The following is a 12,070-nucleotide window of genomic DNA, read 5'->3' as shown; positions in this document are numbered from 1 at the left end:
CCTGACTTGAGCAATGAGTAGAGTTCTGGAATACGATAAGAGGCCTTCATTTATATCGTGTTTTTGTGTTTTATTTATGTCCGTGTTTGTTGTAGTGTGCAACAAGAAGTATTAATATAATTATTAGTCCGATTACTAAAAAGGCTCTTTTGCTGTTTTGTTGAAAGTTTGTAAATAGGTAAAGTATAAGTGTCGGTTCAAAAGACAAGCGTTTAACTCGCGAAAAAACTCCTTCAACGCAGAATTATGTACTTTTAAAATGTCTCCACGAAGCAAAATTTCGTATCTCAATATAGCTATCCTATCCCATAGTCGTGGCCAAGAGACGTCCATGTTAAACTATACCTGTTGAGAGTGTCAGGCAACACGGGCGTGAGCCAGGAGTGTGCGCCGTCACCAACGCGTGCATTGACGCCGTCGATGAGCTTGTCGGGCGTACGCACGTCCTGCGCAAGAGGCTCCAGCACGTTCACGCTAGCCGGGTGCGCACACACGTCTGCAACAATAGCTTTACTCAGACTCTATCGCCCGTGATACAGCAATCGTGCGCGATACAGCAATCGTGCGCGATTAAGCCCGCCTGTAAAGATGTTGGAAGGAAAAGGGAAAGACCGCGCTCATCAGTTGCGCGCGGAATTGTGCGTTCTGAGGTTGTCTTCACAGGTCGGGATAGGAAAGGATTGTCGGACGAATATGACTTACTACGATATACGAGTTAGGCAATCCTCGTTGCCGCCGAGGTATATATTTATAGTGCTTTTGTCAAGCAAGGCGAGGGAAATAACTAAAGTAACGAAAAAAGACTGAAGTAAAGACTAAAAAAACTAAAGAATTCTTTTTGAATAGACTAACATCAGCGAACATGATGATGCACACACTTCAACACGAGCCAGTTTCACGCTGTCTATCCTGCGCGATTAGCCTTTACTTACACTGATGCATGGAATGGCGCGCGAAAGAACATTAGCTTAAAAAACTTCCAACAGCAGCAGGCTTTCCCGTGTTATCTTGTACGCTCCTGAGCACGCGCGATAGAGCGACTGTAGAGGGGCCTAATGCTATGCTTTATTGAACTTATCACAACAACACAGTTCAGCTACTACGGTAGAACTGTCGTGTTAGGCCAGGGACAGTCAATAGCACATCAACCTTGATATTTTTGGCCCGCTTTTGTTGAATTTAAATCTTAAGTGTCAAGTTTCACGTGCTCTTAACCCTGTACAAGCTGTATTAAAAGAAAAATCCGTTTTTAAACATATTTGGCGTTGTCAAAAACACGGTAAGTGCTAACTGTAATATAAAGCCCTCTGTTAACAACAAACAAAGGAGATGTTCCAAAACTTTTTACCTGCATGAACGTTGCGCCTGTGCCTACAGCTACTATCTCCCGGAATGGGGTATGTTTACTTCGTTTACTCAGTGACGATCTTGGTCTCCGACGCCAAAAGTTTTTGTTTATAGTATTTCATGCTGCTGTTCGTGCCATTTAACAACTTGGATTATTGATCGACGTCGTTCAAATCTTTATATACCAAAATCGTCTCTCCTGCGATTTCGGAGGAGTTTTGTGCTGGGCGTAGCAGATGGGATATAATTTGTTAAATTAATATTAAAAACTCACTCGTTTCAGTAAGCTGTATCATATTCCCATGCGGGTCGTAGAGCTCAACTCCAGTTAAGCCCACGTAGTACGGGTCACCCCACGTGGAGAAAATGCTGATCTGCAGCACGAAGCCAGTGGGTGCGCCCATGTCCACACTTGTCCCGTACACCAGGCAGTCCATACGGAAGCTATCTGAATCATTCGCGTCTTCCAACCTATTAGTGGCACAAAACATCACATCGAATACCATCTGTACTAAATTAACAACCTTGACTAATATTGACAGGCTCCCAAATGTTAGGTACTGGGTTTTTAAACAAACATTTTCTGCTCCCGGGTTTTTTTTTATAATATCATGTGACGGGACGAACAAATCGTGCGCCTGATAGTAAACTACACGCCTGTCCACAACAGTTGCAATGCCACTCACGAGCTTTAAATCGCAAAGATGGAGGAGCACTGCCACTGCGCCCGTCACCCTGAGGCATAAGTTGACAAGTCTCGTGTGCCTGTAATTTCACCAGCACCCTTACCCTTCTAAAACGGAACCCAGTAATGCTAACATTACTGCTTGGCCGCAGAAATAGGCAAGGTACTTCCCTGGACGAACTGTTTCACGAGGAGCGCTACTGCTGCTAAATTCTAAATTGTTTCAAAGTTCCTTATAGGGATAGTAAAAATCGAGTTTTTAAGAAATTCGCTACATACCGGTCGTCGATAGAAGCAATGTCAATCTGATGAACGTAGTCGTAGCAAGTGTCTCCAGGAGCTCGGCGGAGCAGCACAGGGCGGTAGTGCAATGCTACACCGTCCAAATAAATGCGGATGTGTTTAACGCCTATGTACGATAGCTCCATATTGGCGTTGTAGTTCCAGATGCGAATGCCTGAATATTTTTTTTTTATCAACTGGCGCGAAAATACAATGACACTGATAGTTGGTAACGTATTTCATAATGACAACCAATAAATTGAAATATATCCAATAAATACTATACCTACTTGTAATCTCATTAGGTTCTATCAACTCCATGACAATGTGGCAGAATTGTTCTGGTGAAAAGTTAGTACACCACATGTCCTTAAACTCTGTGGAGATATTTCGTCCATTGAATAGATTCTTACACTCAATCAGAGGCCCCTGTTCGTGCGGTGAAGACTCTTCGTCCGATATAAACGACAGATACGCGTATGCACGGTGAATTTTCACTGGTTTATTGTAGCAGAGGATTTCAATGCCTAGGCAACAAATAAAAACCCGATAATCATTATAGAGATCAAAAGCTAGTTGAACTAAATGCGAATTTTATGTATAAAATAACAGTTCAGTGTAACGATATTTTATTTTACGTATTTCTAAAGGTAAAGAGAAAAACAAAACTATCACATTGAGATCCGTTTATTTTATAGCTAATGTCTTATACATAAGTTACAAAGTATGTAATTACGTTGCTTAGCGATATAGTTTATAAATTATTTACTCAGAAGTGCGACCATTCGTACACTTCTCCAAAACTATAATGTAACAAGTTAATATTATTTAACTTTAGGCCACTCTAGAATACACATTTCCATGAGACTTACATAATTGGAAATGTGTGCGGCACTGTAGTGAGAGCTTGGTTTAAAATTAACTAAATGTAGTCAGATCTTAACTAAATGCATGGAAATAACAAATGAGAGTAACATATTGTTGAATTTACAAATGTGGTGACATATGTATATGCCATACAGTTTATACTTAATCCATAAACATAAAGTCATCACTACCAACATACAAGTCCTTGATGTTAATATCCTTTTCTTCAACATTTTTGTCCAGGTCTATATTTTTATCTGCATCAGTTACTCTGTCTCTCTTAGGAATGAATATTGGTTTTGGAATGGCAAAGCCATTAGCAAAGTTAACTCTGTAATTACTTAATTTTGGCTCACAGGTACATGGGTTTGATGCTGTAGGAATACCGCGCTTAACTTCGTCCAGAGATTGATTTGATAGCAGCAAAGGCCAAACAAAAAGTGTGTTAAACCTCTCAATCAATAGCTCCATTTGTTCTTTGAATAAAACATTTCTACGAGCCAGTATGTTGAAGTGCAATGCACGCTTCTCAGGTTTCAACAGCGCTAAAGCCATTAACTTTCTACATCCTGTTATTGTTGCATAATTTGGTGGGAATACATGAGTGATTTTTTTTAAAGGCCTCTCACCCCAAATATCAGGTTTATCATCAAGCACTACTGTTTTAATAGTGGCCTTTTTGGAATATGACTTTACTTTAACTAGACAATCTTGTTGATCTAGCAACAAATCAGGATATTGCTCAGAAAGACTGCTCTTTTGGAACTTACTCTTATTTAGCTTTGCTTTCAGCAAAACCAATAGCTTATACATGTCAACTGAATTAGGTGATGTGGATGGAATATCAGAATTCTCATTTAGTGCTAATTTTTCACCATCACACAAATCTGCTCTCCTTTGCTCATCTTCACTATTCTTTTCATTTATAAGAAATGCTATTATACCTGCTTCAATGTCACTTTCTGATGAATTTTTGCATACTCTCTTAGATTTTGTTTTTTCTACTTCAGTCTGAATCCTACTTTTCAGGTTTTGAAGGGCTTCATTTATGTTGTTTTCAGCACGACCATGACCGAGACGTCGTGCTCCTCTTCTAGGTGCCTGAGAAATATCTCTGTTAGGATGTTTCCTCATCCATTTTACCAAAGTGACATATCTGGCTCGTATGTGCACTCTATCTTTACCAGGAAAGTGTTCCATTATACTGGAATAATTTGTTGAAGAATCCTGGTTAGCCATTATTTGAATAAGCTTTTTATCTTCTTCCACAGTCCATACAACAGATGTATTGTTCTTTTTACTTTCCAAGACTTGGTATCTCGTTCTAATCTGTGTGGCTGACCGACCTGGCAAGTATTTTGTCATTGCTCTAAAGTTTGAACCAAGTTTTTTAGTGCATGTTAAAATCACAGCATCTTCTTCCGGCAAAAATCTGCCTTTCCTTGACTCAGAGAGTCTCAAATATTTATTGTAAACTTGAACTTTGGTTCTGCCCTCCATGGATGCTGCTATTTTCCCCCATGGAATATAATCATTTTCTCTATAGAAATGAATTAATCTTTGCAGATACAATTCCTCATCCTTGGACCACTTCTGACCAGTTATGGAGTTGCTCACATTGGAACGAAAGTACACAAAACATTGATAACCACTTCTGCCAGTGTTTAGTTCTGCTGCAATTGTATCCCAATCTTGAAAATTATGGGCATGTGCAATTCTTTGCAGCGCCACATGCTCTGGGGTTGTCCAACAAGATTTATTGATAGATGGATGCAAAAATAATTTCCAGAAAGCTCTGTATTCTTGAGCACTGTGCCTCCGGTTGAGTGTGTTGGCTACAGCATCCCAGTCATAATCCTGATCAATTGGCAATGCTACATCTTTCATAGGCTTCTTATTTACTCTTTCAATCTCTTTGGTTAAAAAAGCCATTTCTTTTTGGTAACTTGTACTTTTCTTTTTGCCTTTGTATTCTCTCTGCAACTGAGCAATTCGGGAGTTGAGTTCATTTTTCCTAAGATTCCTCGACATCTTTAATATCTCTTGGAAAAAGTTGCTTTTATCTTTCACAGTCCAGCCAGGTACAGTTGTAATACTTGAGTAGTCATACATGCCAGATGCACGCATCAGAATAGTATCTTCATTATCTGGGGCTGGGAAGTTGTCCTTGTCTCTGAAGTGAGGCTTTCCACAGTTGACATATCGAAACCCTTTATCATGTTTTTCGGCTAATGGTGGTGGATTTTTTAATTCCTGTAGCCTTTGACGGCATTCACGGAGCTTTTCCATGAGTTGTGTTTCAAGGCGATTTAATTTTTCTGTAACGAGTTTATTACACGCAATTGCTTCATTTATATTAGCGAATTCTTGCTTCATACTTGTGCCTGGGGCAGAAGCGGAACTGTGTGCAATGGGATTTACACTTAAACACTCAGTATGTTTCCTTTCGGCTTCAATTTTGGCGTTTAACTCTTCTAATTTACGCAAATCGCTGTCGTCATCACTATCGGAGTCATAACTAACATCCATTTCGCTTGTGTTTGGGGCAGACGAGGTGAAGTATGCCGTTGGGTGTATGTTCAATTGTTGTAAAATGTCGCTGTTGACGGAGTTAAAGCTAATTTCCATTTCCTTTGTGCGGGGGGTGGACATTGAACAGTGTGCAACAGGATCAGAACTAGTATACTGAGCTTGATTCTTTTCAGCTTCAATCTTAGCGTTTAACTCTTCTAATTCACGCAAACCTCGCTCGTCGTCACTGTCAGAGTCGAAACAGATATCCATTTCCATGATGTTTAGTGATAAAGATCGAGACTATTATGTACACGAACACTGGATGTTTATTGTAAGCTCAGCATTGTTTTGTACATCTGCGAGTTACATTAAACATATTTAAAAACAATCCGTCCTATGATCCCGCGTGTCGCAAAATTATTGTTTTTTTTATTGTATTTTTCATTTGGGCAGGCAAAGGTTGTAATAGCTCTACCATACAGCCTATCAAATAAATGACTGACAACAGACACAAAAAATGTTTCGTTCACGTTGACATAACAACCAGGGTTGCAATATTAAAATATAAAAAAAGAATTCAAGGTCAGTAAATGGCTTAGAGCAGGGGTACCAAGTTTATTTTGTCTACTGCCCACCTTGAGAATAAATTATTTTTTAGCGCCCCCACTTTTTCACCTACATCTGCCAATGAGAATGATTATTGAAACGCAACTTTATGGTATTCAGACAGAGTATCTTTTACTCAAAATAAAACAAACATAACCGATTCTAATATAAAAACGAATGTAAAGGCTGAATCTGATGCTGTTTAATAAGTTTGATCAGGTTCCAATTTAATCAAGAACAGTCGCAAGTCACCACGTTCGGTAACATGCAAACGATTTCTCTTTATAGTAAGCAGCGTTGTCACAGCACTACAACCACGTTCACACAAATATGACGATGGGAATGCTATCAAGAATCGTTGAACGATTGACCACAATCCAGGTTACAATTGCGGGATCGGTTTTTCAATGAATCCGAATTTATGTATTCCGCACAGTATTGCCGTCCTTTCTTTTTTACTTCCGACATTGTTTTGTTTTGAGAAATACGTAAGTGTTGAACTTAAGCCTTAACCGCAAATGAAAATAAAATAAATATTACGTTGTTTAAACATAAGATTGCATAAGCAGCACGCACCGACAGGAATAAGACAAACATACATAAACTCGTTTATCTCATTCGACGCTCAATCGTACTCAACTAGTAAGAATAAGTATTCATGAACCAGCTGATTAATACAGGAATGAACGAATCGGATTATTTAACAAAAACTTGTTAAAACATGATTGCCCGCGGTCTTTTATCTGCGAAAATTACCTATCTAGGAACACTAATAACTATTAAAATGCGAAACTGTCTGTTGCCTTTTTATTTGTTTGTTTGTGTCTACTTTCATCGAAACGGAGCTGCCGATTGACATGATTTTTATTTTATTTATTCAATAAAATAGGACAGATATATGAACTACACGGAGAGAAATATCGAGCCGAGTTAGTTTGAGCAATCTCTTTAATATTAATTGATGTTCACAAGTTGTAGTCGAGAGTCGAGAGCTCAGTCGGTGTCTAAGAGTCTTCCTAGATGAAATTACAAACTCCCCCTAAGCCTCTACACAGCGCCCCCATTTTTTTCTGGGTCTATAGCTCCTGATTAGTTAATTTGAACGTCATATCGCGCAACGCGTTAAATTGTGGCAATATATTGCCAAAATTTGTGTATTGTGAATCCACCTTTAGGCCTGCAGCGCCCACAAAGTTGCGTTATCGCCCACTTTGGGAAAAGCTGGTTTAGAGGATGGAATAAAATAAAGGAACTATGGTAAATGGACATGTCCCAATATTATCACCTAAGTCGTGTGAAGTAGTGTTTTTTTTTCATTGGACTGGCGTTCTTGCTCGATATTACCTGACTGCATACATCGAAACTGACACTGCACTGGCCCAATAGTTAATTTAATAAAATTATCCACGACAGTAATAGTATTGTATTATCTGTGGTATCGCAATAGCCTGTGCATATCACACTCATAGCATACCGAGATACAGATATATCTATGTTTGAAATTGAATTGATTTTGTTTTGTTGCATTTGTCAAGTCGGCTTTTCAACATTTTGTCTATTTAAATGAGGTTCGAATTCTAAGGTTACATTACATTTCATAAATCTTGTAATGTGAATTATTTCTGAATTCCATTTTCATACGAAATTCTTTATTGGCAATCCGATTACACGCGGGTACTTCTGAAAATATTGTGGAATTTGTAGAGTTAGCTCGACCTGTCTCGAAAAGCAAGTCTGGGAATTAGAAGATGTTGTAATACTGTAGCCCTACTATCATCATTCAAGGGTTACTACGCAGGGTTCGTACGATATTTTAGAAACCGTTATCCACATTGCACGAAAAAATTCGTAACAAAAAGAATACAGGTTATGTTTGTGTTTTTAAGAATCAACCATCGATTTTACTGTGCTTATAGTATGAGCAAATGGAGCACATAACGTGAATAAATAAGTAACTTTACCTGTTAGTCCAATCAAATGTCTCTGACCCCAATTGGACATTGCTGTGATCTTTACAACCTTCGCGATGTACTTGGTTTCTTTCTCTTCATTGTCACCTTCCAGCAGCCCGATTGGACTGATATTGTGATTGCTATCGTTTGCAGTTAGGGGCCGTTTCTCAATTATGGATTCGTTTGGTTGGTTATCCTTTAGCAAAGCTTGAAAATTCGTGTCACTCGCTAATATCAGTTCCAGAATATTTGGGTCTTTTGTGAAGAGTATTGTCTGAAAAGTCAACACAACAGTCAAAATCCTCATTATAGAAACCGTAATACTGACTTGGACGGAGAACTTACATCCCCAAATGATGTTAGAGGCCCGTTGAGTTCACCACTCGCTCTTGCGATTTCCCCGTGAAAAATAACCTGATCGTCCAGTTTGATTTGAACTAAACGGACTCCTCGCGATGAATATATACGGGATTTATTGTAATTCTGTAAATAATGTTTCAAACAAAATTCAAAAAGTTGTTATAAATACATTGACCTACCAATAAATGGACGTCGGGTCCGCGCTAAAAAATGTCCGCACCTGTAGGGCGTTAAAATCGCATACAGAGCGTCAACAGTCTTCGTTTGTTCGACTGACAGCGCGGTTGTCAATCATGCAGTAACAAAAATAATAACTTGTAAAAATTACTGCAGTAAAGTGTAAAAACAGGATTTTGTATCATATTTTCACTAAACGAATATATTGTATTATCATAGTTATCATTTAAAAGTGTTATTTTGTACAGTTTTATAGTATTTAATTTATATATAAATGAATCGTAAATATAAATGACAAAAGCCATTGACTTACAAATAAATGGACGACGGGTCTAATACAAAAACCACGAAAAAAATGTCCCAAGTCAACCTATTCGAAATTTAAATTGTAATGTCATCGCAGTATCGCGCTGTCAGTAGAACAAATGAAGACTAAAGCGGAATATCGCGCTCTGTATACGATTTTAGCGCCTTACAAGTGCGGACACTTTTTAGCGCGGACCCGACGTCCATATAATTGTAAGTCAATGACAAAAGCACACAAAATAATCAAATAGCTAATTGTCCTTTTTCTACACATTGCATGCGCAAAAGATGGAAAAAGACCCATTACGTCAGTTTCAAGAAGCTTATATAAACTTCTTGGTCATTTTCAATTGTTCGAACCACAAGCGATTGAAATATTTAGAACAAAAAACTATAGAGTCGCTTTGATTTTAATCATATTTTTAAAGTGATTTTTTTTTAGTAAACGTTAGCATTAACTAACAAAATATTGTTGTACTCGTTTTACGGCTGGGATTACCTATTAGAAGACAGAAAATACATTTGCCCGAAATAACATTACGAATTTTCATAACGTCAAGTGTATTTTTTTAGGAAGATTACAAAACAAAAGCTAATAATTTTGTGTTTGTGAAAATCATCAAAATTACTCGAAAGCGTAACGGTTTTATTACAAATCAGTTTTCAGAATAACGGATATTTCAGTTTACATTTAGTTGGAATATCGGTACATTTCTTATAGTACACGCTTATTTTTACATTTGTAGTAATATTTGTATGTATGTATCTGCCCAACTCTTTATTATAATCCTTAAGTGAATTTATACAAAATTCGACATAATAATATATATAAAAATTAATTAATATTTACGAGAAAGGCTATTCCATTACTGTTATGTTCAAGTATTTTTCAGTCGAAGCTAAATTTGGTGTATTTTGTTAAGTTTCCATTAGAAGCTGAATATGGTGTTTTTGGGCCCTTAAATTGTTACGTTATTATTGACGTTACAATTTAAATTAAATGTTTTAGTTTTTTATATTACATGTCACTCACTACGTTTGTATAGGTTAACTTCGGACATTTTTTTCGAGGTTTTTGTATTGGACCGATGTCCATTTATTGGTAGGTCAATGTATAAATATATTAGATTATCCATTTATTTAGAAATCTCATGTTTGCTTCATTTTTTGTATCAGCTTACCCAAACCCTAAGCAAAGCAAGGTTGCTACATCTAGTTAGTAAAATACTAATAGCCAATGGAATTCCGCCTCGAGGTGTGGGGGCAGTCCAAGCGTGTCTTTCATCTCGAGTTCGCACGACGCCATCGCCAATGTTATCAGCACGACTGTGCTTTGACTGATCGCCGGTGTCTGCATCTGTCCATACCTACAAAGACTCGAAATTATTATATTTGCAAAGAGTAATTTTTCATACCAGGTCTATTGGATATCATCTTACTTTTTCTATGGCAACTGGTGACCCATTCGAATCAAATAATTCCACACCGTTCAGACCTACTAGGTACTTGTCACCCCAATTGGTATAAATCTTGATCTCCAATAACCTGCCTTCCGGTAATTCCGGAATCACAAACTCATTTTTCGATTTATCGTTGTGCGTCTTGCTCGTAATAGAATTCAAGGACCCCTTCTTTGTTGGGTTTGCTTGTATTAATGAGGATTTTCTGTTTATGTTATTATTTTGACTTTGGATACTTTCTTTCGAACGTTGTTGTTTCCAATTCTTTGTAAATTCCTTAGACTCTGTAACAACGTCAGTCGCGTAAGTAAAACATTACATCAACGTCTCACACACATTAAGAACTAAAAATTCAAAACACTAATAACTAATTTACTTGTGCCCATAATGACGTCATGGAAGTCGTCTTCATCATCAAAGTTACTCTTGCGATGCCGCGGTGTTACATAGTGAGGTAATAGGTCTGAGAGGAAGTCGTTGGAGTTGTTGGAGCCTGTAGTCGAAGTGTCACCCCAGTCCAACTTATTTCGTATGTTGTATTTCCTACGTCCATTTTGAAGGTAACCTAAACAAATTTTTTTGATTTTTATTAGAAAATGGGAAAACGAAAAAATACTTTACAGGAACTGCTGTATGAAATAATTCTAAATAATAACTCAGATGAGGAACACGCATGACGATTAAGTAGACCTTTCTGAATTTGTTCTAATAAATAATATACAATAAGTTTATTGTAGGATAATAATTTACTTTTGTTATGATGCCGCATGGTGCCAGCTGAGTGAGCCAATGAATGAGATTGTGGCTTCGTCAGCACATCCAACGAGGTATCCAATGATGTCCTGCGTATGAATCTATAAAATTGAAATGTTTTTTACAAAGCAATACTAAAAATTCTGTTCCTTCTCAATATTTATACTTTACTTAGGTTACCTGTTAATCTTAGGTTCTTCAAATGTTGGAGATGAATCACTGCTACTTTTTTTAATATGAGTTTGTTTCATCTCCCTGCAACACCAAAGAAGTCCAACGTAAAGGCGGTATCGGGAGCGAATAACGGAATGATTGGGCTTTTTTATATGTTTTTTACTGTTTTGTTAGGGTGGGTAACCTTGAAGCGGAAGTCACTGAGTGCATTGTGTTGGAAATTGCCTCTATCGACAACATCGTTTTCATTAATCAAATTGTGTGTTGTATTGACTACCCGAAATACGTACTTGGTAATGTCTTCGAGCCAGAATGGTACTTCCTCATCCTTGTGCGCGTATTCAAACCCATTTTGTTGTTGTGCCATCCTTCATCCATTAGAATATAAATCGTACACCTACGTTCAATAAAGCAAAAAAACAGTGGTACTGCACCACATTAGCATTTTGTAAAACAATGGTAACGAATCCTAGGTGCAATATAGTACACGAATTTATTTGGTAAAAAAATAAGAAATTATGCGGTTTTTATAACGAATATTTAATTATTTAAATCTCATACACACTTGCCACTTTTGAAACATATTT

At 37.5% G+C, this 12,070-nt stretch overlaps 2 protein-coding genes across 5 annotated transcripts in view; both read right to left on the bottom strand.

Moving 5' to 3' along the window:
* The window catches only part of LOC113231247 (protein KIAA0556-like), a 16,892-nt gene extending 4,828 nt beyond the window's left edge, over positions 1–12,064 (bottom strand). Inside the window, exons 1-12 of one of the 4 annotated variants that reach the window (XM_026465477.1) lie at positions 11,774–12,064; positions 11,490–11,564; positions 11,307–11,410; positions 10,933–11,121; positions 10,536–10,840; positions 10,278–10,463; positions 8,599–8,736; positions 8,263–8,527; positions 2,605–2,841; positions 2,312–2,489; positions 1,622–1,818; positions 346–496 (exon numbers count right to left, since the gene is read on the bottom strand). In XM_026465477.1, coding sequence (XP_026321262.1) covers positions 346–496; positions 1,622–1,818; positions 2,312–2,489; positions 2,605–2,841; positions 8,263–8,527; positions 8,599–8,736; positions 10,278–10,463; positions 10,536–10,840; positions 10,933–11,121; positions 11,307–11,410; positions 11,490–11,564; positions 11,774–11,850 — 2,102 coding nt within the window. In that variant the 5' untranslated portion in view covers positions 11,851–12,064. The remainder of the gene's footprint in view (positions 1–345; positions 497–1,621; positions 1,819–2,311; positions 2,490–2,604; positions 2,842–8,262; positions 8,528–8,598; positions 8,737–10,277; positions 10,464–10,535; positions 10,841–10,932; positions 11,122–11,306; positions 11,411–11,489; positions 11,565–11,773) is intronic. The other 3 variants (XM_026465478.1, XM_026465476.1, XM_026465479.1) reach the window with 3 other exon arrangements.
* Positions 2,994–6,138, bottom strand: LOC113231246 (snRNA-activating protein complex subunit 4). Its single transcript, XM_026465475.1, has one exon. The coding sequence runs from the start codon at positions 5,969–5,971 to the stop codon at positions 3,344–3,346; it is 2,628 nt and encodes an 875-aa protein (XP_026321260.1). The 5' UTR covers positions 5,972–6,138; the 3' UTR covers positions 2,994–3,343.
* Positions 12,065–12,070: the final 6 nt, after the last annotated feature.

The sequence above is a fragment of the Hyposmocoma kahamanoa genome, unplaced genomic scaffold (assembly GCF_003589595.1).
Source record: "Hyposmocoma kahamanoa isolate Upper Pololo Valley unplaced genomic scaffold, ASM358959v1 65, whole genome shotgun sequence".
In the NCBI taxonomy this organism is placed as follows: Eukaryota; Metazoa; Arthropoda; class Insecta; order Lepidoptera; family Cosmopterigidae; genus Hyposmocoma; species Hyposmocoma kahamanoa.
Note: the sequence above shows the minus strand (reverse complement) of the source record. Positions and strands in the feature narration are given on the sequence as shown.

Bases quoted from the DNA above. Each gene is read 5' to 3' on its own strand.
- LOC113231246 (XM_026465475.1), bottom strand. From the start codon at position 5,971: ATGGAAATGGATATCTGTTTCGACTCTGACAGTGACGACGAGCGAGGT.